Source organism: Neolamprologus multifasciatus, chromosome 1 (assembly GCF_963576455.1).
Source record: "Neolamprologus multifasciatus chromosome 1, fNeoMul1.2, whole genome shotgun sequence".
Lineage (NCBI taxonomy): Eukaryota > Metazoa > Chordata > Actinopteri > Cichliformes > Cichlidae > Neolamprologus > Neolamprologus multifasciatus.
This window is the reverse complement of record NC_140439.1, coordinates 4298994-4320627: the sequence shown is the minus strand read 5'-3', so window position 1 is coordinate 4320627 and position 21634 is coordinate 4298994. Positions and strand designations below refer to the sequence as shown.

Here is a 21634-nt window from a genome sequence, read left to right as displayed (position 1 = left end):
AATGGTGCGTTAGCGCCACCAAATGGAAAAGTCTGTCAAACTATTTCGCCTTAAAAATGTGTGTGTGCCTTCGCTCCTTCGTCGCTTGCGCTTAGACCCCGAATGTATTTGCATGTATTTGCATATATTATAATGCTGACCAATGACTGGAGAAAACACTGACGACGCGGCTGCGGTCACGGACAAACTTGCACGTGTCTGTTCGGGAATGGCAGATGCTGAGAGGTCCAGCGTTTACATTACCGACTATTTCAAAGTGACAGCCTGAGGTAAATTCTTCTTCAGTAAATTGGACTACCGGACAGGAGGACCTGAGACCCCACCGCACTATTTTTGGTAAGTTAAATGTGTTTGTAAACTAATCCGTAATTTAGGTCCTTAAGGACCTAGCTACGGACCTAGCTAGCTAAGATGAGCACTTGGCTGTTGGGGAAACTTGTTTTGTAAAGTTCGTTTAGCTAACCCGTGCAGGTGAATGAATTTACCCTGACTAAAGAAATCAAGAGAAACGCACCAGGCTGCTCAGTGACTAACCACGGTTACTGTACTTTTATATGAGTATTATACTGTAAGAGCAACAGGCTGGACTCTGCTTCTGCTCCTGTGCAGAGCTGATTATTAAATATGTGCAAACAGCAGCATGTTTTCTGTCGCTTTCCACATGTGGAACGACATTAACGCCAACTTTTAAAAACCTGGAACTTCAGTAACCCCTCATTAGTCAATAGCTACGAATTAAATAGCAAAGCCCTATACTTATGTACTGAAACCAGCTACTTCCGCTTGTCAGCTTAAGTTAAAATGTTACATTTTTCCTCTGATTATTTTTTTAGCATTTTTTTTTACTCAGCTTGTTACAAATATTCAGGTTAAAAAACTGTCCTAATTATTTTTAATGAATTATGTTCACAAAGTCACATGTGCAGTACTCTGTACAGCTTGCATCCTTTAGGACAAATAATTTGAAACATTAATATTTCTTGTTCAATACTGAGCTGATAACACCTCTGTATGTTGTGACCAGGATGCAGCAGCAGACTGAACCTTGACTGAAACCTGCTCCATCATCTCATCTTTGCAGATGTCCATTTATTAAGCATCAACAACTCAAAGGTAAACATGATATTAGAAAATGTGTTAGTATATAAGGCCTTTAAAACAAATAAAAAATAAACAGCTGTCGGCAGAACTGTAGGACTGGACAACTTCAGATCCCGAGTGTGTGAGGACAGAGAAGGATCAGCTCTATTTCAGATTTGAGAGATAATCTTTATATTTCAGTTTGTGATGATTCTGTTCTGTTTGTGATTACAGGAGCCGTCCTCAGATTCAGACCTCAGCACCACCCAGTGACAGCAGACAGATCATCTTATATCTTAAATCTTTGTAGTAACTCCAAAATTAACTGAAGAAAACAGTACAAAGGTTAAAGTACCACATGTGCTGTCAGTGAAAGCTGCAGCTGTTTTATTGATAAATTTAAAGACAAAGTCAAAAGGATTAATCACTCATGTAACTGTGTCACTATACATCAGCATTAACAGTACCTCAGTTTGGTGTTTCAGAAAACTGCTGATCTCAGACCTGCACAACTTCTGTTTTAAACACTGAATGTACTCAGCTACATGAAGGGCACATGATGTTTTCTCTGACACAATTAAATAAAACCTGATTAAAGTCAAAGGTTGTTACTTGTATTTGAACTAAAAACTTGATCAGGAATTCTTTCACTGTTTTTTGACAATAGTGTGTTATTTATCATAAAGTAGTTCAGAGTCATTCATACCAGAGTAACCAGAGAGCACAACATATATTTAACTTTCTACAGGACTTAAAGCTATGATATTATGTAAAAGTCCAGAGCCTCTGAGGATTATCTGAGTACTTCTAACATTACACAAAGCAAAGGTCTCCATCAGTGTTCATGAAATGCTGGGTTTATCCTTCTTGTGAGGGAGCTGCTGGTGAAGATCACGAGCCCTGCTTGATCCCGGCGATGAGTTTCAGTCTTCCTGGTGTTTCTGAAATGATGCCTCTCACTGTGGGGCAACAGAACATCTGGCACAGGACAGCTGTAATGAAAGAAATTGAATTAGTTTTGAAAAAAAAAAATCTTGGAAATGCCCTATATGTGAGAAGCAGATTTTGTATTTACTTTTCTTTTGCCAATCAAGATAACTAGAAGTATAATTTTCACCATACAATTACTAACCTTGTCATCTCCTGCACTGTCTGTTTTGGGCTCTGGGCTTGTCCTTTCCAGCGCTCATGAGACTGCTTTTGGTGCACTGTGGTATGAGGTGCTAACCTGTTGACAGTGTTGGGAAGGTTAATTTTAAAATGTATTCCACCAAAGATTATAGAAGTAATGTATTCTGAATACTTTACAACTACATGAATGTACTATTGCTGTGTGATTTATTACTCTTACTGAAGGCTACTCGCCATACCAATACCAACTAGATGTTAAAATCTTAATATAAATGAGTAACAGTAGGTGGACATTAGGTAAGGCTGCACTTTTTGCAGCGATCTCGTGTAGAAAACTATTCAGTGCATATATAAAACAGGTCAGCGGCTCCGAACCGTAGTAAAGGGACCTCTGGCTAATACATCATGTCGGGCTCGTAGCTGAAAACTAGCTTTACTTTGTTGTCTGGGTCAACTTTGCTAGTGAGAGAGAGAGGCGTTGAAAGGCTGCTTATTGTTTCGGAGGAAAACAGGAACACAGTGTACAGTCCAGTCTTAACAGCTTTCTTACAGCTGGGCTCATCGGGCACTCTTTTTGGCTGCAGTGGTTATTATTATATTTACATGCTTCCAGCTCCCGTTTCTGCTCAGTGACAGCTCATACTTTTCCTTTTTCTCCCTCCCTCGCTCACAGACACATAACGGGTATGGCAGTCCATTCTCCCTGCAGCACAGACTACACTGCCCATGAGGCTACATTGTTTAGGGCGATGCCTGTAACACTCTGCTATTGCCTTCATATTAAATCATTTTGTTTGGGTTTCCACCGGCGTGGAATTACCAAAAATAGAGAGACCATAGCCTAACATATGAAAAAGGAAAATACCGCCATGTAATCCATTTATTTCAACAAACTAACTGTGTTCTCAATATCACCTATTGAACAGTAACGGATACATTTACTCATATTTTGTATTTTAAATACGTAACGCCGGTGCATGTATTGCGTTACTGCCCAACACTGCCTGTTGATGAGATCTTGTGCCGTTCCTAAAACACCGGCCTCCAACTCCTAAGGAGACACGGGTGTACCTAAATATAGCAAATATTAGCTTCAGGCTAGCTTGCTACGACAAATAGGCTAATACCAGCACTTTACCACAACTTCACCAGATGTAGCTAAAAAAAACTAAACTAATGTCCAGTCCAGTGGGACAGCAAGGAAAGATGACAAAAAATGATTACTTACTTGCGGTTTGGAGGGTCAAGCTGAAATTGAAGCAGCCATTGAAAGAGAGAAAGATGGCAGCTTGGTCAGCACTAGTGGCCTCTATAATGTATGCAAATATATGCGGGCCGGAATCCCCGCCCCCCTCCCAGCGCGCACCCGGATGCCAAAACAGTGCCAGCAGATTGAAACTGAAAAATGGTTTGAAACCGAAAAAAAATGGATTGAAACCGAAAAATGGATTGAAACCGAAAAAAAAAATTGTAAGCGAAAACAAAAGAATTACAGTTTCAATTAATTGTTTTTCACTATCAATTTTTTTTTCGGTTTCAATACAAGATTTTTGAGTACATTTATTTCAATGACAATATTTTTTTTCGGTTTCAATATTTTTTTCGGTTTCGTTTCAAGGTGGCATCGTTCTGATCCCATAGGGTCAGGCCAAAATCCTTTCCACGCCCACCCCGTGACATCACGCTCCAAAGCCCTATATGGCCTGATGACTTTCACCGAGGGGCGAATCTAGGATCAGTTCTTTGGGGGTGCTGAGCCCCCAGAGAGCTGCTCAACCAGGCAAGATCAACTTTACTCATCACGATGAGACGTCTTCCCTGTCTCTGCAGTCCCTGCATCCCTACATGTCTCCAGTTGTCCTCTGTCTGTCTCCTCGGTGCATTTAAACCCCTGTTCCTCCCTGTCCTCATCGTCTGTTGTCCTCGTCTCTGTTATCAGTCATCATAATTTTACCATGTCTGTGCAAGTCTGCAAATTTCTTTATTAAATCATAAGATTCTTAAATTCATCACGTCTCTCTGTGCCTGGGTCCTCGTCAGGATACATGACATCACTGTTTTGCAACTTTGCCTACGGTACAATGTATGAAAAGATCTTTACTGCAGATACTACTATGGCTCTGTAGATTTTTTTAAATTTTATTTTAACCTACGTCGCCTCACCTTGACTGGCACATCTGTCTATCACTTTTTGGTAGTCAACTCTCTCTGTTTCACTGTTCCCTGTCTGTTTTCTTACCTGGTTCTTCCTGACCTTGTACTTTCTCCTCATGTTCCCCTCTTTCCTCTCTCCCTCTTTGGACTGACAATCATACACAAATAGATTGTATTCAATTAGATGAACAAATTACATTAATATGAAAAAAAATATGAAAAAAAATACTGTTAAGATCACTAATAAAAAGTCCTCTCTCAGTGTGTTTTCACCACAAGGCAAATAACCAAACCACGTGTTCATCTAATAAAAGATGTACATTTGTAAAGATTTCTTACTTTTTTTGACAATAGTTGTTGTTTGTGGGACACACTACTAAAAATATAAAAAGCATACAGTACGTACTTGAGATGGAACATTTTAACAACAAAAGTATAGATAACCCCTCTCCCCTCCCAAAATGGTTTGTTCCAGCTCGCCTCTCCCCTGCTTTGGCGCCCTTTCTGCCAGAGCGATGGTGTCTGAGACGCAGCGGAGCGGAGGTGGAAGCGCCTGCCTTAAAACAGGACATATTAGCTGCATTTAACCCCAAGTTACTCTTTATATAGTTGGGTAGGAGTCAGGCCATGTTTCTTTTTAGCTGAAAAACATTACACCAGGTAACCTGCTGTGTTGAAAACGTGTTTTCCGGCGATGTTTCTACCCTACAATCCGTCCTGCTCTGTAGTAAAATCAGCGATACTTGATCGTCTTGTTGCTCCCATTGAAATGTATACAGCCTATTTAAAATCTAAAACTTAACATTGTCTGTAGCCTGCTGTTGTTACCACTGTCCTGTTTGAAAAGGAGAGAAGCTGCTTATTTTGTCATATGTGCCGATATTAAACCCAAAGTACTTACTAGCTAACTGACTGGATTCCCATTAACCTTATAACTGCTGTTGTGTGTGTGTGTGTGTGTGTGTGTGTGTGCAGAGAGACAGCCAGGTTCATGATGGATATGAGGAAGTTTTTTCAAATAAAGGAGCCACATTCAGGTAAAAGTGTAAGATCAAATGATCCATCAATCAAGGATAATGTTGGATCAGTGTTTCAATATTTATATCCTTTATTAGATGTACATGTGGTTTGGTTATTTGCCTTTTGGTTGAAAGTACACTGAGAGAGGACTTTTTTATTAGTGATCTTAATAGTATTGTTTTTAATCTAATTGAATACAATCTATTTGTGCATGATTGTCAGTCCAAAGAGGGAGAGAGGAAAGAGGAGAACATGAGGAGAAAGTACAAGTTCAGGAAGAACCAGGTAAGAAAACAGACAGGGAACAGTGACAGGCACAACACAAACTGTTAAACTGGCAAAGAGAAAACTTTTTGAAGCTCAAGAGTGAGGCTGGTGCCATCCCAGATATGTTAACATTGTACAATCTTCTGGATAATCAGATCTTCACCACACTGAAAACTGTTATTCAGGTTGCCCTAACAAACCCAGTTAGCAGCTGTAGCTGTGAGAGGTCTTTTAGTGTCTTGAGTCAGCTCCATACCTGGCTGAGGAGGACCATGGGTCAAAGCAGACTCCAGCACCTGGCTGTGCTGCGAGTCTGCGACATAGGATAAAAGAAAAGAAAAACTCTGCAGAGCCATATTAGTATCTGCACTAAACATCTTTTCATACGTTGTACCAGAGGCCAAGGTGTCTCCATTTTTTTAAATTTTTAATAATATTTTGTACATTTAAAGGACTCTTCTATTTTTGGAGTGTATTTTTATGTATCTGTATTGTATTATACAAACACTTTAAAAGTGAATCTCTGTCCAAAAAATGCACTCAGTTTACTTTTTACTCACTGTGAGCATCATTCATTATTCTCCTCAGTAATTAAGGTTAGGATATGTTTTTTATTCCAATCCATTCTTCAGCATTTAAATAACCTTGATCAGATTTGATGGTTTTGTTACAGACTTTTCAAAAAAGTGTTTTGCTTTTCTTTCACAAATGTGGGATTAAATTGTGTTAAAATGTACAAAACAGTGATGTCATGTTTTGTGACGAGGACCCAGGCACAGACAGACTTGATGAATTTAAGAATCTCATGATTTAATAAAGAAATTTGCAGACTTACACAGAGATGGTAAAATTCTGATGACTGATAATGGAGATGAATACAACAGACGATGAGGACAGGGAGGTACAGAGGGAACTCGGGACAACTGGAGACATTTAAGGATGCAGGGACTGACAGAGACGGGGAAGAAGTCTCATCGTGACGAGTACAGTTTATCTTGCCTGGATGGGCAGCTCTCTGGGTGCTCAGCACCCCCAAAGCTCTGATCCTAGAATCGCCCCTGACACAGACATAGCGGGCTGGGAAAACCATAACTTGATTATTGTCTGTAGCCCACATGATTAAACACTTTAGTTACATAAAACATGTGAGTTTAGATTTTATCTACTGTATAGCCTGTATAGTAAATTAATATGTAGCCCAATAAGTATAAAATCCAGAAAGCTACACAACATGGGGCGGTTCATTTACAAACACAGGTCTAACTTGAGTTTCACACAGTTTTTATTAGAAAACAATCAAATTGTTAAATGCTTAAAGTACACAAACTGTCAGAAATCTGCACCGTCATGAACAGAAATTTAAAGCTAGCTTTTCGTGATTTGTTGATTAACCCTCCGAGGTCTAAAGCCCACGTTGTGCACATCAACATCACAGATTTGTACAAATAAAGTTGATAACAAAGACATGTTAAATATTACGCTCTGGAAACAGCTCGGTTGTTTGGAACATGCTGTTTTGTTGCCATAGCGATGCCTCCAGGGAAAAATGAGGGAGCAGAGCAAGAATGAGACCATATTAGTGGATATATGTTTGATAACTTTGCCTAACAACCATAAAGAAATGTTTTATATTTTGTGTGTTATTGAGCTTTAATCCTGCATGAAGGCCCAGATGAATCTCTTAGAGTAGAACTTTACAGGAACTATTAGAATAAATAAAAATAATAACACATTGACTGCTTTAGTCTTTTAGATTCACTTCTGTCTGTTTTTTTTGTCTCCATTTAAAAGATATCAAACTCTGAGCAAAGAACTTGATGTAAAAAGAATCTCTGCACATTCCACAGTCTTTGCTGCTAAAGTGACATCACAGCATTTAAGCATGTTTTGAATGAAAACATCAGCATATGAACACAAAACTGAAGAGACACTGCAGCCGTATGAAAGCAGACCACTATTTAGTGACATTTCGACGTTTCCCTGAGGATTAACTGCTCTGTAATTTACCAAGAACTAAAGTAAGCTCAAATTTCAGTTTCTAAACTTAAGATCATTTACTTAAATATATAAAGCCTGATTTTCCTGCCTGCCAGGACAGTATTTATGTACTTTACATTGTGCAAGACTAGACTATATTTTCCATCATAGAGAGGATGATGTGGATCTATTATTCAGGAAAACAAATGAAGACTTAACTGATGTAATATTTGACAAATTATACATAAATGAGAAAATGTTCTTAATCATATCTGAGTGACAGAAGCTCTTTTTAACACGATTATTTCTGAGATTATTTTGTTCATTTAGGAAAATAGAAAAGACTTTTGTTCTCAAACAAACTATTATAATTTCTGAGAAACTGAGGCTGCGTCCACATGTAAGAATAAGAATAGCTTTATTTATCCCGAGGGAAATTCTTTTGTCATGCTCAAAGCAGCAGGAGAGACAGAGGAACAGATGAATAAGATATAAGATATACAATATATACAATAAGAATAGTAGTGTACAGTAATATACAGTAACAACAAAGTAATATATATAACTACATCCTGGTGAATAAATAACTGAACTATCAGTGCAGGCGATTCTAGAAAGTGACGTAGTATTGTGCAATAGAATAAAGGGAGTAGCAGCGTATGATGGGGGATGAAACAAATATTCAATAAGGTACTGTTGGGTAATATTGCACAGTCTGGAAGGGAACAGAATAACATTGGTAATCGTCTCAGGAAAATCACCTGAGGAAGCGCTATACAGTCTTATTGCCACCGGCACAAAGGATTTACTGTGGCAGTCAGTTCTGCATTTCGGGGCAATGAGTCTTTTGCTGCGTTTGCCCTGCTGGTCCATCATGGGGGCGTGCATGGTGTGGGAGGGGTTGTCCATGATAGAAACAAGCTTTTTTAGCATTCTCCTTTCAGACACCTCCTCCAGGTTCTCAAGTCTGACACCCAGGACAGAACCAGCCTTTCTAATCAGTTTGTTCAGCCTGTTGGCATCATGTACACGGCTGTTTTTGAAAGCGCAGCTTTGTCTCTGCATTTGGGCCTTTCGTCCACACCTAAGCAGCAGATTGAGTCACTGGTGAGATTTTTAAAAACTCCTGCCAGGGTGGAGATTTTTGAAAACGACGTTTTTGTGTTTAGGTGTGGACGAGGAAAACGGACATTTACTCAGGCAATGTCAAAAGTGTGCGCCGCTGTTGACGTCACGCGTGTTCTTGACAGCGTTTCAGTTTGTTTTTAGCGTTTACATGTGGAAGGAGATATTTTTTCAAAACTGCACATGTGGACTGGATTTTTTTAAAACGAAAAAGGAAAACGTGCGTTTTCAAACATAGCCGTGTACGTTCGGACGCAGCCTGAAGTCATCACAAAAAAAGCAAATTCTCTGAACATTCTGAGTTGAGGTTTACTGATCATTGTTGTTTTGTGTTCCTTGTAGTCAAAATGAGTGGAATAGGAGATGGATTCCAAAATTACCGTAATGGTAAGCACATGTGCTCAGTCTTGAAATTGATGAAAAACAGATTTTCAGCAGATAGTTATGAATGCTAATTAAAAGATTAAATGATCTTGCAGACCGGCAGGTTACCCCACAAAGGTCTTCAAGTGGAGATCAGGAACATGCTAATGAACCAGTTAACCAACCAGCTAATGATCCAGTTAATGAACCAGTTGATGGACCAGCTAACCAACCAGCTAACGAAGATATTGGTGGACTCCGGGGCTACATGGTCGATCTTTATCTTGCTCTCCGTGATATTGGTCGGAGGCTGGATGCGCTAATAGCTTCAGTATTGAATCAATATGACGATTACCTTTACGATGACAATTACAATGTCAACAATCGAAATATTAATGTGAGGGACAATAATGCCAATGCTGACAACAATGTCAACATTCAAAATGTTAATGTGAGGGACAATAATGCCAATGCTGACAACAATGTCAACATTCAAAATGTTAATGTGAGGGACAATAATGCCAATGCTGACAACAATGTCAACATTCAAAATGTTAATGTGAGGGACAATAATGCCAATGTTGACAACAATGAACAGCATGAGGATCATAATGCTGTTGTTGTTGGTGGCATTGAAAATGAGGATTCTGATGAGGCATTTGAAGACTGTGAGGATGTTCACCAGTACATCCCAGAAGAGGACCCTCAGCCAGGTGTTTCCAGGAGGAGGTCTAGAGAGATGGATGAAGAAGACGTGGAACCAAACAAAAGAATCAGATGGAGCGAGGAGTTTTCTGATGATGACTCTGAATTCTTCTCTGCTTCTGACACTGATAGCGTGGGCTGTCCTCATGCTGGTAATATTGCCGATGAGGACATCAATCAGCAGGTAACAGAAGAAGAGCCGCAGCCTGGTGGATCCACGAAAAGGTCCAGAGAGGAAGATGTTGACGAAGAAGGTCGTAATAGCAAAAAATCCAGGCTTGCACACTCTGATTCGGGGACCAGCTCAGCTGTGTACGACCACTCTGAGAGCAGCAGTGATGAACTTTTTGAAGATGCGCACGAAGAGCTTGACAACCATGAAGCTGGAGGCTCGAGGAAGCGTTCCCGAGAGGACTTTGAGGAAGAAGAGGAATGTTTGCCTGTGTGCAAATTTCGGAGGTGTTCAAATGAGTCCACCAGCAGCAGTGATGAAGACTAAGACTATTTCGACGGGTTTCTTCAGTATCCTTTTAGTAGGCTGATGGCCTACTCAGGTGACCCTGAATCCTCCATGCTGCAATAAGCTGGGCATACACTGTGCTGCGATTTTTTTCAGTCACGTTATTCAGCTCCTGCTCAAACTGATTGACTCGCAGGGGTGAGAAGTTTGTGCCGTGGCTTGTGTCCAGATCACATGCCGCACCGCCGTTCTACTCCGTCTTTTCACTCTCATTTCTGCGTTTGCGCGTGCGCAGTGTGAGACGCTGCGGTGACACCCTCAGGACGACCGACAGGATTTCAAACAGGTTTGATTTTCTTACGAGCAAACGATTGATGATCGGGAGCTGGTCGTGAGGCGTTAATCGCTTCTCGTTACCCCATGTAGACGATGCACGACACACGATCAAGGCCAAACTCGGGACGATGCCCAAAACGGTCGCACGACTGAAAAATCGGCTCAAAATGGGCCAAAAATCGCACAGTGTATGCCCAGCATTAGGCTGCCGGGGGATTCCCATGATGCACTGGGTGCTTCTTCTTCACCCACTATGTTTAATAGACCTCTCTGCACTGAATGGTACTTGTTATTAACCTCTGGTTCTCTTCCACAGCATGTCTTTATCCTGTTTTCCTTGCCCCTCCCCAACCGGTCGCAGCAGATGGCCGCCCCTCCCTGAGCCTGGTTCTGCTGGAGGTTTCTTCCTGTTAAAAGGGAGTTTTTCCTTCCCACTGTCGCCAAAGTGCTTGCTCATAGGGGGTCATATGATTGTTGGGGTTTTCTTTGTAAGTATACCTTACAATATAAAGCGCCTTGAGGTGACTGTTGCTGTCATTTGGCGCTCTATAAATAAAATTGTAAAGCGCTTTGAGGGGTCCTGAAAAGCACTTTACAATTTTATTTATAGATAATAAAATTAATTTATAGATAATAAATGCAATCCATCATTATTATTATTATTATTAAAATTGAATTCAAAATTGAATAGATGTCACTGTGATGATTTCTTCCCTCCATAGAAAGCTTAGACCCAAATGCAGATTCAATGCACATGGTTAAACTATTTATGAGACTTTGTTTAAAGAGAGCGAATGGAGAACGTGGCTCGAGCTAGGAGTGTCAGCAGAGAGCAGGAACCAGAGGAAAAGCTATCGAGAGACTGAACACCTGGCTCCTGATGGGAACAATCCAACGGGAATTCTGCAACAGAGGGAGAAGAAGTTGAAGTTGAAAGATTTACGCTGTGTCACATGAAAATATTCCTTTGCGGCATTTGATTGAAAATAATTACTTTGATTCCATCACATCTTAAATGAATAGTGCTGGACGGGTAAGGGAGTTTGAGGGTAGGATGAGTATGTTGGCAGAGGAGACCTGAACACAGGGAAAACAAGGTTAAACACAGGGAAGCAGCAAGCCAGAACTGGAGCAGAGGTGAAGCCTAGTTACCACTGGAGATGGCAGAACAAACTGGCGAGGAGTAGCAGGCAGCGCTGGTTTAAGAAGCCCTCCTGCTGATTGTTTGCAGATGAGGCCCAGGTGAGATGCTGGAAACTCCACCTCTGAAGTGTAGACACAGTATCCCGATTCCAAGTGGAAAAGCCCCTCAGACACTTCCATGGTGCATGACAAGAAGGATGAGAAAGCATTCATTATCCATCCATCCGTCCGTCAGCGTAATGCCTAAAAGTTTATTCAGATGTAAATATATTACATTTTTAAATAAAGATCATCAGTGTTTTTAATGACACTGCATTTCATTCATGTGTCTCTATTGGACAGTGTTGTAGAAGTTACAGAAGACAGGAAGCAGTTCCAGCTTGGCCTGACGTTTGATCACTAGTGATGTGCGATACCACTGATTTCCTTTCCGATCTGATACCAAGTAAAATTCAGGATGGTATCGACGTTACTGATCCGATACTTTGTACAAAAACTTTACTCTTTTATTGTATCTCAAATTATAGCGTCATAATGATTACAGGACATCAGATTACTTGTTCTTATCACTTAATAATGCAGAGTTCATCATATAGAAATAAAAAAACTGAAGCTGTGCTATTTGAACATGTTGCCTGCCTGCAGCACTAAAGGACTCCGTGAGAGACATCTGTCTTGTAGCATCACCTGGCTGAATGATGGTCTCTTATACTGATGCTTCACAGAGGTTTTATTGGAAAGGTTTTTATTGAAACATTCAGTGAAGACACCGTAAGAGCTAGGAGCAAAACAAAACCAGCAATATTAATACCATAACATCAAAGGAAACAAATTTCTCCTGCTCACATATAGCATATACATCAAATTTACATCACTCAATTCATTATATCACCTCACTAACTTACAACTACACATAAAGGTCAAGGTTAACAACATAAACTCTATTAAACGACATTTTGATTGCATGTAACTTATTCCGTTAAAGGAAACATTAACAAACCTTGTGCCACTGTCAGCCAGGTACTAATTGGCAAAGGAAACGTACATATTTTTCACTTTAAGGCACACTATTTACCATATCCTAAAAGAAACATTACTAACAGCCCTTTAACGGTTTTGCGCCAGTTTCCTATTTCAGAATAAAAGCATGGATTTCAGAATAAAACCGAAGTGCCTTTCAAACAAACGTAAAAATTGCGCCAGATCCGCGGTCCCGAACCGTAGTAAGGAAACCTCTGGCAGTTACTTGAAAGTTCCGTAACTGGCTCGTAGCCGGCAACAGCTTACTATACAGGTCAACTCCGCTAGCAAAAAGATCGAAGGAGGCGTAGGAAACTGCTTCACCGAACTTTATTTCTTCTCCAAGGCACGAACACCGCGTACAGTGGGCTGAAACAGTCTACTCACAGCGAGCATCGCCGACACAACTCTGGCTGTCGAGGGAGTTATTATATTCCTTTTATTTATTTCCTTTCCGTCTCTTCTGTAGCTAACCGTTACTTTTTCTTCTTCTCCGCTCTCTCTCCACACACCCACACACGGCAGTCCCGCCACACACATTCCAAAATACATTTCCCATCAGGCTTCACCCTTAAAGGGCCATGCCTGTAACAAAATATTTACCAAATTTAAAGGTCATTTACATGTCTCGCCCTAGCAGCACCTGTCCTCCTCCTCTTCAGTTCGCCTCAACATAAGCTCGTCATATTCTGTGATATGATTTACTCTGAGGTGTTTGACGAGGTTAGCGGTGTTGCCACAACACCTCACTTTCTTGCCACATGTATCGCAAACCACGTCTCGGCTGTTTGTGGATGTAAAACACGTGCACACATGACTCCAGTTACGCTCAGCCATTGTTGTGAGTGCGCACGCCAGAGGCTGCCACACATTTATACAGCCGTATTTCACACATGGCTATAAAAGGCGGGAGAGGGAGTAGTTCTTTCCAATGTAGACAATCCGAATGATCGTTTCTTTCTACTGTGTTCCTGTTTATGAAAAACTACAATTTTACCCAAAATGATTAAAATATGGATATTTTAATGTGGAAACCTTCTGTTTCCACATCTGGACTTTCTGTTGCTGCTGTGAAACTTTCTTTGAAGTGGCTCAAAGTTGTAATTGATAATCAATTCCCACACAATGTGAGAATCCAATCAATTTGTTTATCAGGGGAAAGGTGTGGTTTTTTTAGGACACAGGAGCCTAACATTAACCGGTTTAATCTTAGCTTATTTCCATAAGAAGAAAAACATACTGAGAAAGAGATCACCAAAATATACATGTACAAATGTGAAACGGTCATATGTAGTGTGAAAGAGCTATTTGACATCTTTAACCTCCTAGGACCTGCCGTCCACATATGTGGACATCGCATTTTGGTTTATTTAGACCAAAATACTCAATTTTGCTCTACAAGGGCCTGATATCCATTCACGGGGACATTATACTGCTACAGTTCTATCAAAATTTTAAATGAATATCCTCACATGTGGCTTCGATTTTTCATAAAAACAAAAATAAGGTTAAAAAAAAAAATCTGGTAATTCTTTGTGTTTACATTCATTGGACCCAATCAGCTCAAATATCAAAGACAAATTAAAAATGCATGCTGTGGAAGAGTTTGGGTCTTAGGAGGTTAAATTCAAAGTAATGTATAAATCCACTTACATAAAACATGAAAAGGCGGAGCAGCGATGCCCATCAGCCAGTGGATGATGGTGGGGCAAGATGGCAGCTTCCACAACATGACGCCAGCTCCTGTGTATTTTTAGTAGATAAATGATACGTTTATGACAATGTATCAATTTGTTGGACGATGTAATTACACCTTTGTTATGTAATTAGAAGCAAAAATGATTTTTTTAATCAAATCACCTCAAAAAATTACTGTCCTTACTTTCTAATTGATTCTTTACCTCTAAAAGGGGCGGCTGTGGCTCAGGAGGTGGAGCAGCTCATCTACTAATCAGATGGTTTTTGGGTCGATCCCTGGCTGCTCCAGACTGCGTGCTAACTGGCAAGACATTAACCCCAAGTCACTCTCTGATGAATGTGTGTGAATGTTAGATAGAAAGCACAGATAAAGGGCTTCTATGAACAGCTGTGAATGAGGCGACCTGTATAGAGCGCTTTGAATGTTCAGGTAGAAAAGCACTGTAAACATTTCTCTGTGTTGATTTCTTTTAGACCTCAAACATCACTCACCTTGTTGCAGGTTTCTTTATTAATGCTGAAAACTAATGATGTGCGGATCGATCCTGAAATATCGATTCCTCCGATACCAATCATTTATGTTCTAGAATCAATTCTCACATTAAAATATCGATATTTTAGTAATTTAGGGTAAGTTTGTAGTTTATCATTAACAAGAACACAGTGGAAAGAAACTATAACATTGGGATTGTCTACAGTCAAAGGAACTACTTCCTCTTCCGCCTTTCATAGTCATTTGCGAAATACGGCTGTATAAATGTCTCGCAGCCCCTTGGCGTGCGCGCTCACAACAATGGCTGAGCGTAGTTGGAGTCATGTGCGAACCTATTTTACCTCCACAAAAACTGAGACGCGGTTTGCGATACGTGTGGCAAAAACGTGAGGTGTTGTGGCCACACTAGGGAGACATTCAAAAAGGTTGTTGTGTGGGGGGATAAATACATTTTACAGTGTTTATTTATCGGATAAAATACGTTAAATGTCCGGAAACAGCGGGGGTGTCCAAGTTCAGAGGCTGCTTCCACCTGAGGACCCGGCCTTCGCGGTCTGAAGAAAGCCGGGTAGTACGTCACGAGCTCCCTCGGTGGAGTGAAACTGCCGTCTGCTCCTTGCTATCTAAAATATAACCGGGCGCTGACGTAAACTCTCGACCGTCTCACACTTCTGTTTAATCAGTTTTCTGTTTGACGTTTATTCAGCTGTGTGAAAACCCCGGAGGAACCCTCCTGAGGGATTAATAAAGATAAATTTAATTTAATCTAATCTAATAACTTTAATCTCAGCCAAACTGATTTACTCACGAACAAATAAAACACTAAAAAACCAAACAATAACATTTTAAGTTAGAAGTTTACACAGCTACATTCTCACCTGAAAATATGTTAAAAGTTTTTTTTTGCGACCCAGAAAGAGAAATAAGAGTAATATTAAAACTAAGCAGCTGCCGTCATTGTTGGAAACAAGTACTCTGATGTCCTGTAATCATTATGATGCTATAATTTGAGATACAATAAATAAAATAAGTTTTTGTACAAAGTATCGGATCAGTATCGTCGATACCTCCCTGAATATTACTTGGTATCGGATCGGAAAGGAAATCAGTGGTATCGCACATCACTACTGAAAACCCAGAAGGGAAACTGACCTTACTGCTTCCTTTAAGCATCTAGAAGCTGCTTGACATCTTTACAGATCTATCATTTCAAAACTGTCTATAATATTTCTTTACAAATACATATTACATATTGTAATTTTGCTGTTAATTCATCTTTGCATCTGATAGGAGAATCCCTCCCTATTATGATTTCAGTTTCATCGCTGGACGAAGCTTCAAAGACTTTCATTCATGCCACCAGCATTCTCTATATCCAAACTATTGCGGCTCCTCCAGCCAGCGGCCGCGGCAGGCTCAACACGAGGACACAGATGACGCGCAACAGTAAACACATGAGATACACATCTGTACTATGTGCTACTTTTATTCCACATACAACTGTCCACTATACAAATCGGCACACGGGCTCAAACCATTAAACAAATGCACAGACTGCACAAATAACTGCACCATGTACTATGCCAAATTACAACATTGGCCTGTTGCATAACTTAGTGCATAAGTTTACATAAACCATCAAGTTACAGTCAAAAATGCATCAAAATGATTCAAGCTGCGCTCAACAGAAGGTTTCGCCTCATGCTCACCCTCCCTTTCTGCTCATCAACATCAGGTGAGTGCAACCACATTTATCACCTAACACACCCATGAGTCACGCCCCACACCCGTGTACCAATACAGTGAGTGCATTTAAACCAACCCACTTAATCAATAAAGGAACAACTCATATGACTCCTACACAAACTACTGCCCAACACATAGATTAAGCTCGTCAAACATCTTTCTCATCAGTTCTTTGGAAACAACAGAATGACTTCAAGGCGTTGCCGTGCATTTGTGTATTATGTTGGGTTGGATGGTAGCAGGGGCGATTCTAGGATCAGAGCTTTGGGGGTGCTGAGCACCCAGAGAGCTGCTCAACCAGGCAAGGTAAACTGTACTCGTCACGATGAGACGTCTTCCCTGTCTCTGTCAGTCCCTGCATCCTTAAATGTCTCCAGTTGTCCCGAGTTCCCTCTGTTCCTCCCTGTCCTCATCGTCTGTTGTCTTCATCTCCATTATCAGTCATCAGAATTTTACCATCTCTGTGTAAGTCTGCAAATTTCTTTATTAAATCATGAGATTCTTAAATTCATCAAGTCTGTCTGTGCCTGGGTCCTCGTCACAAAACATGACATCACTGTTTTGTACATTTTAACACAATTTAATCCCACATTTGTGAAAGAAAAGCAAAACACTTTTTTGAAAAGTCTGTAACAAAACCATCAAATCTGATAAAGGTTATTTAAATGCTGAAGAATGGATTGGAATAAAAAACATATCCTAACCTTAATTACTGAGGAGAATAATGAATGATGCTCACAGTGAGTAAAAAGTAAACTGAGTGCATTTTTTGGACAGAGATTCACTTTTAAAGTGTTTGTATAATACAATACAGATACATAAAAATACACTCCAAAAATAGAAGAGTCCTTTAAATGTACAAAATATTATTAAAAAAATTAGAAAAATGGAGACACCTTGGCCTCTGGTACAACGTATGAAAAGATGTTTACTGCAGATACTAATATGGCTCTGCAGAGTTTTTCTTTTCTTTTATCCTATGTCGCAGACTCGCAGCACAGCCAGGTGCTGGAGTCTGCTTTGACCCATGGTCCTTCTCAGCCAGGTATGGAGCTGACTCAAGACACTAAAAGACCTCTCACAGCTACAGCTGCTAACTGGGTTTGTTAGGGCAACCTGAATAACAGTTTTCAGTGTGGTGAAGATCTGATTATCCAGAAGATTGTACAATGTTAACATATCTGGGATGGCACCAGCCTCACTCTTGAGCTTCAAAAAGTTTTCTCTTTGCCAGTTTAACAGTTTGTGTTGTGCCTGTCACTGTTCCCTGTCTGTTTTCTTACCTGGTTCTTCCTGAACTTGTACTTTCTCCTCATGTTCTCCTCTTTCCTCTCTCCCTCTTTGGACTGACAATCATACACAAATAGATTGTATTCAATTAGATTAAAAAACAATACTATTAAGATCACTAATAAAAAAGTCCTCTCTCAGTTTACTTTTAACCAAAAGGCAAATAACCAAACCACATGAACATCTAATAAAGGATATAAATATTGAAACACTGATCCAACATTATCCTTGATTGATGGATCATTTGATCTTACACGTTTACCTGAATGTGGCTCCTTTTTTGAAAAAACTTCCTCATATCCATCATGAACCTGGCTGTCTCTCTGCACACACACACACACACACACACACACACACACACACACAACAGCAGTTATAAGGTTAATGGGAATCCAGTCAGTTAGCTAGTAAGTACTTTGGGTTTAATATCGGCACATATGACAAAATAAGCAGCTTCTCTCCTTTTCAAACAGGACAGTGGTAACAACAGCAGGCTACAGATAATGTTAAGTTTTAGATTTTAAATAGGCTGTATACATTTCAATGGGAGCAACAAGACGGTCAAGTATTGCTGATTTTACTACAGAGCAGGACGGATTGTAGGGTAGAAACATCGCCGGAAAACACGTTTTCAACACAGCAGGTTACCTGGTGTAATGTTTTTCAGCTAAAAAGAAACATGGCCTGACTCCTACCTAACTATATAAAGAGTAACTCAGGGTTAAATGCAGCTAATATGTCCTGTTTTAAGGCAGGCGCTTCCACCTCCGCTCCGCTGCGTCTCAGACACGATCGCTCTGGCAGAAAGGGCGCCAGAGCAGGGGAGAGGCGAGCTGGAACAAACCATTTTGGGAGGGGAGAGGGGTTATCTATACTTTTGTTGTTAAAATGTTCCATCTCAAGTACGTACTGTATGCTTTTTATATTTTTAGTAGTGTGTCCCACAAACAGCAAATATTGTCAAAAAAAGTAAGAAATCTTTGGGGGTGCTTTGATTCATTTTTGGGGTGCTGAAGCACCCCCAAAAATAGGCTAAAATCGCCCCTGCTCCTACCTAACTATATAAAGAGTAACTTAGGGTTAAATGCAGCTAATATGTCCTGTTTTAAGGCAGGCGCTTCCACCTCCGCTCCGCTGCGTCTCAGACACCATCGCTCTGCATTTTTGGGGGCTAAAATCGCCCCTGCTTTTACCTCATGAGTGTTTTTACAGTAAGTCGATGAGCTTCAGTGTGCTGTTATTCTACTGAGATCATAGGTCAGTCATCTTCTCCTAACCAGTTATTTCTTACAGTGTACCATAACGTGTTTACCAAAGTAATCACATTCCCCTTTTTTGTGGTTCCCTATCATGAATAAATGTACTGCTTAAACCAGTGTGCCCAAATCTAAGCTTGTGTTTGTCATTTCTCCTACTTTAATTTGAATTTTAGAAACCTTCCTTCCTATTATTTCTATCACATTTCCATCTCTTTTTTCCCCCTTACTATGCTCTGTGTGATCTTGTCCATGACCCTGTACTTTTGCTAGAGAGATAGGTTTTAGCAGCTCTTTTCTGATTTCTAATGACATTTTTCTGTGTCTACCAATAACGTTGCTGTTGGAGCTGTTTTAAGTACAACTATCCAGAATCTTGCCTGATATTGAATACAGTTTCATTTCAGGAGAGCTGTGTCTGCTGCTGCATCATATACAACACATCTACAGTATAGCACAGATCTGATGAACCCACTTTCACCTAAACACTAGGGGTGCAACGATACACAAAATTCACAGTTCCGTTCGATACTTTGGTGTCACGGTTCGATATTTTTTCGATACAAAAAAAATGTTCATGCCTTTTTAATTTGTCATTTATTAAAATTATAAATATATATTTTAACTCAAAAGTACAGTTTTTAAATTTAATGTTGCTGAAACAACAAAATAATAAAAAAATAAATCTATCTGATGGAGAAATCACTCATCTTTGGAAAAGAGAGTTTATTACAGAGAAATGTCTCTTTCCAAAATAAAAGCTCTACTATACGCTTCTTCTGGGCTATATTCTCAGCAGCATATTAAACATATCAGGTCCCCATAAGGAGAATCATGTGCTAACGGCTGTCTAAATGACTCGGGTAAAGTTTGTAGCATGCGTGCTTGTTGTTTTTGGCTGCTTCCACTTGTCTTTGCACTAGGATGATGTCGGAGTAAATGTACAGTCATATTCGTTGTGTTCCCACTAGTGCTGTCAGCGTTAATCTCATTGAAATGACGTGAAATGACAACACGGCAAATCTCCGTTAACGAGCTACTGCGGATCGCCAGGTGCTTGGGGCTGGACGGCCAACACGTTAATGAGCTAACTGCGCTAACACACTAGTTCCCACCAATGTAATTGAGCATTGCTGGCACATCCAACATACTGTTTTACTTTAGTCCATGACGCGCTTACCTTCAGGGTCATACGTCACATGAAGACCAAAATAGTTCCAAACGCCAGATCTGAATGAGGGTGGGGGAGGTTCAATTTGCCATGTTGCAAGGAGCTTAGCTTCTGTCTAGCTAGCTTGCCCTGCGCTCGGTGAATCTGTGTTCGACTACTCCGCCTAGGCTGCACTGTCGAGCACAGATCCACTGAGCGCTCAACACAGACAGCATCGTCAGAAGGAAAGTTGATAAAATAAATTAAAAATTTTGTATTGTTCATACATATGCGTACCGAACCGAAAGCACTGTATCGAACGGTTCAATATCGATACGAGTATCGTTGCACCCCTACTAAACACTGAATTATATTTAATGCCTTCTTGCAATTTGTCTACTATTTTCTGAATATCCCCTGTCACCCTTTCATCAAACCACAATCCAAGAAATAGAATAATAAGGAAGGGCACGCTGCTGCTCCACATCAAAAGGAGACAGCTGAGGTGGCTCCTGGGCACCTCCTGGGTGAGGTTTTCCGTGCATGTCCCACCAGGAGGAGGCCCCGGGGCAGACCCAGGACACGCTAGAGAGATTATATCTCTCGGCCTGGGAACGCCTTGGTGTTCCCCCGGATAAGCTGGAGGAGGTGGCTGGGGCGAGGGAGGTCTGGGCTTCTCTGCTTAGGCTGCTGCCCCCGCGACCCGGCCCCAGATAAAGTGGATGAAGATGGAAGATGGATGGATGGAAGGGCACACCATATTCCCTGGTGTTGCACTTTCAACCGAAATTCTTTCAGAGTAACTTGTATTTGACTCTACATAACTGTGTTTCTATGGGATAATTTGCTGCCCACCACAGTTACAACATTTATCTCGTACATTATTTTTAAATTCTTGGTGTGATTAGCACAGTACATTGATGTGTCCATGTTTTTGGCACCTGAGGGGTGAAGGGATATATGGCCTAACCGACAAGCTTATGCATCCTATTTTAATTCTCTGAAGAAGAACAGCCGATTGACATTCCAATCTGATGTTTCAAAATTCCAGGTATAGATCTGCTAACCTGTTGTTTTTTTTACAAACCTCACCACTGTTAACACTCTGTTACTGTCTTTCTAGATCCTACTGGAAAACCCATCGTTACTCCCTGCATTACTTTGGTTTCTGCTAGTATCCTCTTCTCTTCTCTTCCCTTCATCTACTATTCGAAAGGTTG

The 21634-nt window shown here is 40.5% G+C and overlaps 1 protein-coding gene and 2 long non-coding RNA genes across 12 annotated transcripts; 2 read left to right on the top strand and 1 right to left on the bottom strand.

Moving 5' to 3' along the window:
* Positions 1-52: 52 nt before the first annotated feature.
* LOC146525156 (uncharacterized) lies at positions 53-3003 on the top strand. Its single transcript, XR_014873496.1, has 2 exons — positions 53-1113; positions 1315-3003. It is a non-coding gene; the product is annotated as an uncharacterized LOC146525156 (long non-coding RNA).
* Positions 3004-4864: 1861 nt separating this feature from the next.
* On the top strand, positions 4865-12890 carry LOC146525155 (uncharacterized). 3 transcript variants are annotated; one of them, XM_085154881.1, is made up of 5 exons: positions 4865-5136; positions 5341-5402; positions 5608-5670; positions 9097-9141; positions 9234-12890. In XM_085154881.1, the coding sequence occupies exons 1-5, from the start codon at positions 5060-5062 to the stop codon at positions 10319-10321; spliced, it is 1335 nt and encodes a 444-aa protein (XP_085011007.1). In that variant the 5' UTR covers positions 4865-5059; the 3' UTR covers positions 10322-12890. The 3 variants fall into 3 exon arrangements, with proteins under 3 accessions (XP_085011007.1, XP_085011085.1, XP_085011158.1); XM_085154959.1 differs by having other exon boundaries at positions 4866-5025; XM_085155032.1 differs by lacking the exons at positions 4865-5136; positions 5341-5402; positions 5608-5670 and adding an exon at positions 6099-7670.
* Positions 6917-20893, bottom strand: LOC146525154 (uncharacterized). 8 transcript variants are annotated; one of them, XR_014873446.1, is made up of 9 exons: positions 20772-20893; positions 19063-19745; positions 18271-18331; positions 18002-18064; positions 14683-14780; positions 14435-14524; positions 11771-12004; positions 11613-11695; positions 6917-11521 (listed from the first exon to the last, which is right to left on the bottom strand). It is a non-coding gene; the product is annotated as an uncharacterized LOC146525154 (long non-coding RNA). The 8 variants fall into 8 exon arrangements; XR_014873376.1 differs by lacking the exons at positions 19063-19745; positions 20772-20893 and adding an exon at positions 18657-19040 and having other exon boundaries at positions 14664-14780; XR_014873455.1 differs by lacking the exons at positions 19063-19745; positions 20772-20893 and adding an exon at positions 18657-19040 and having other exon boundaries at positions 11771-11934.
* Between the last annotated feature and the right edge of the window lie 741 nt (positions 20894-21634).

Bases quoted from the DNA above. Each gene is read 5' to 3' on its own strand.
- LOC146525155 (XM_085154881.1), top strand. From the start codon at position 5,060: ATGTTTCTACCCTACAATCCGTCCTGCTCTGTAGTAAAATCAGCGATA. The intron at 5,137-5,340 runs GTATACAGCCTA...GTGTGTGTGCAG, and splicing joins CTTGTTGCTCCCATTGAAAT to AGAGACAGCCAGGTTCATGA. The intron at 9,142-9,233 runs GTAAGCACATGT...ATGATCTTGCAG, and splicing joins ATTCCAAAATTACCGTAATG to ACCGGCAGGTTACCCCACAA.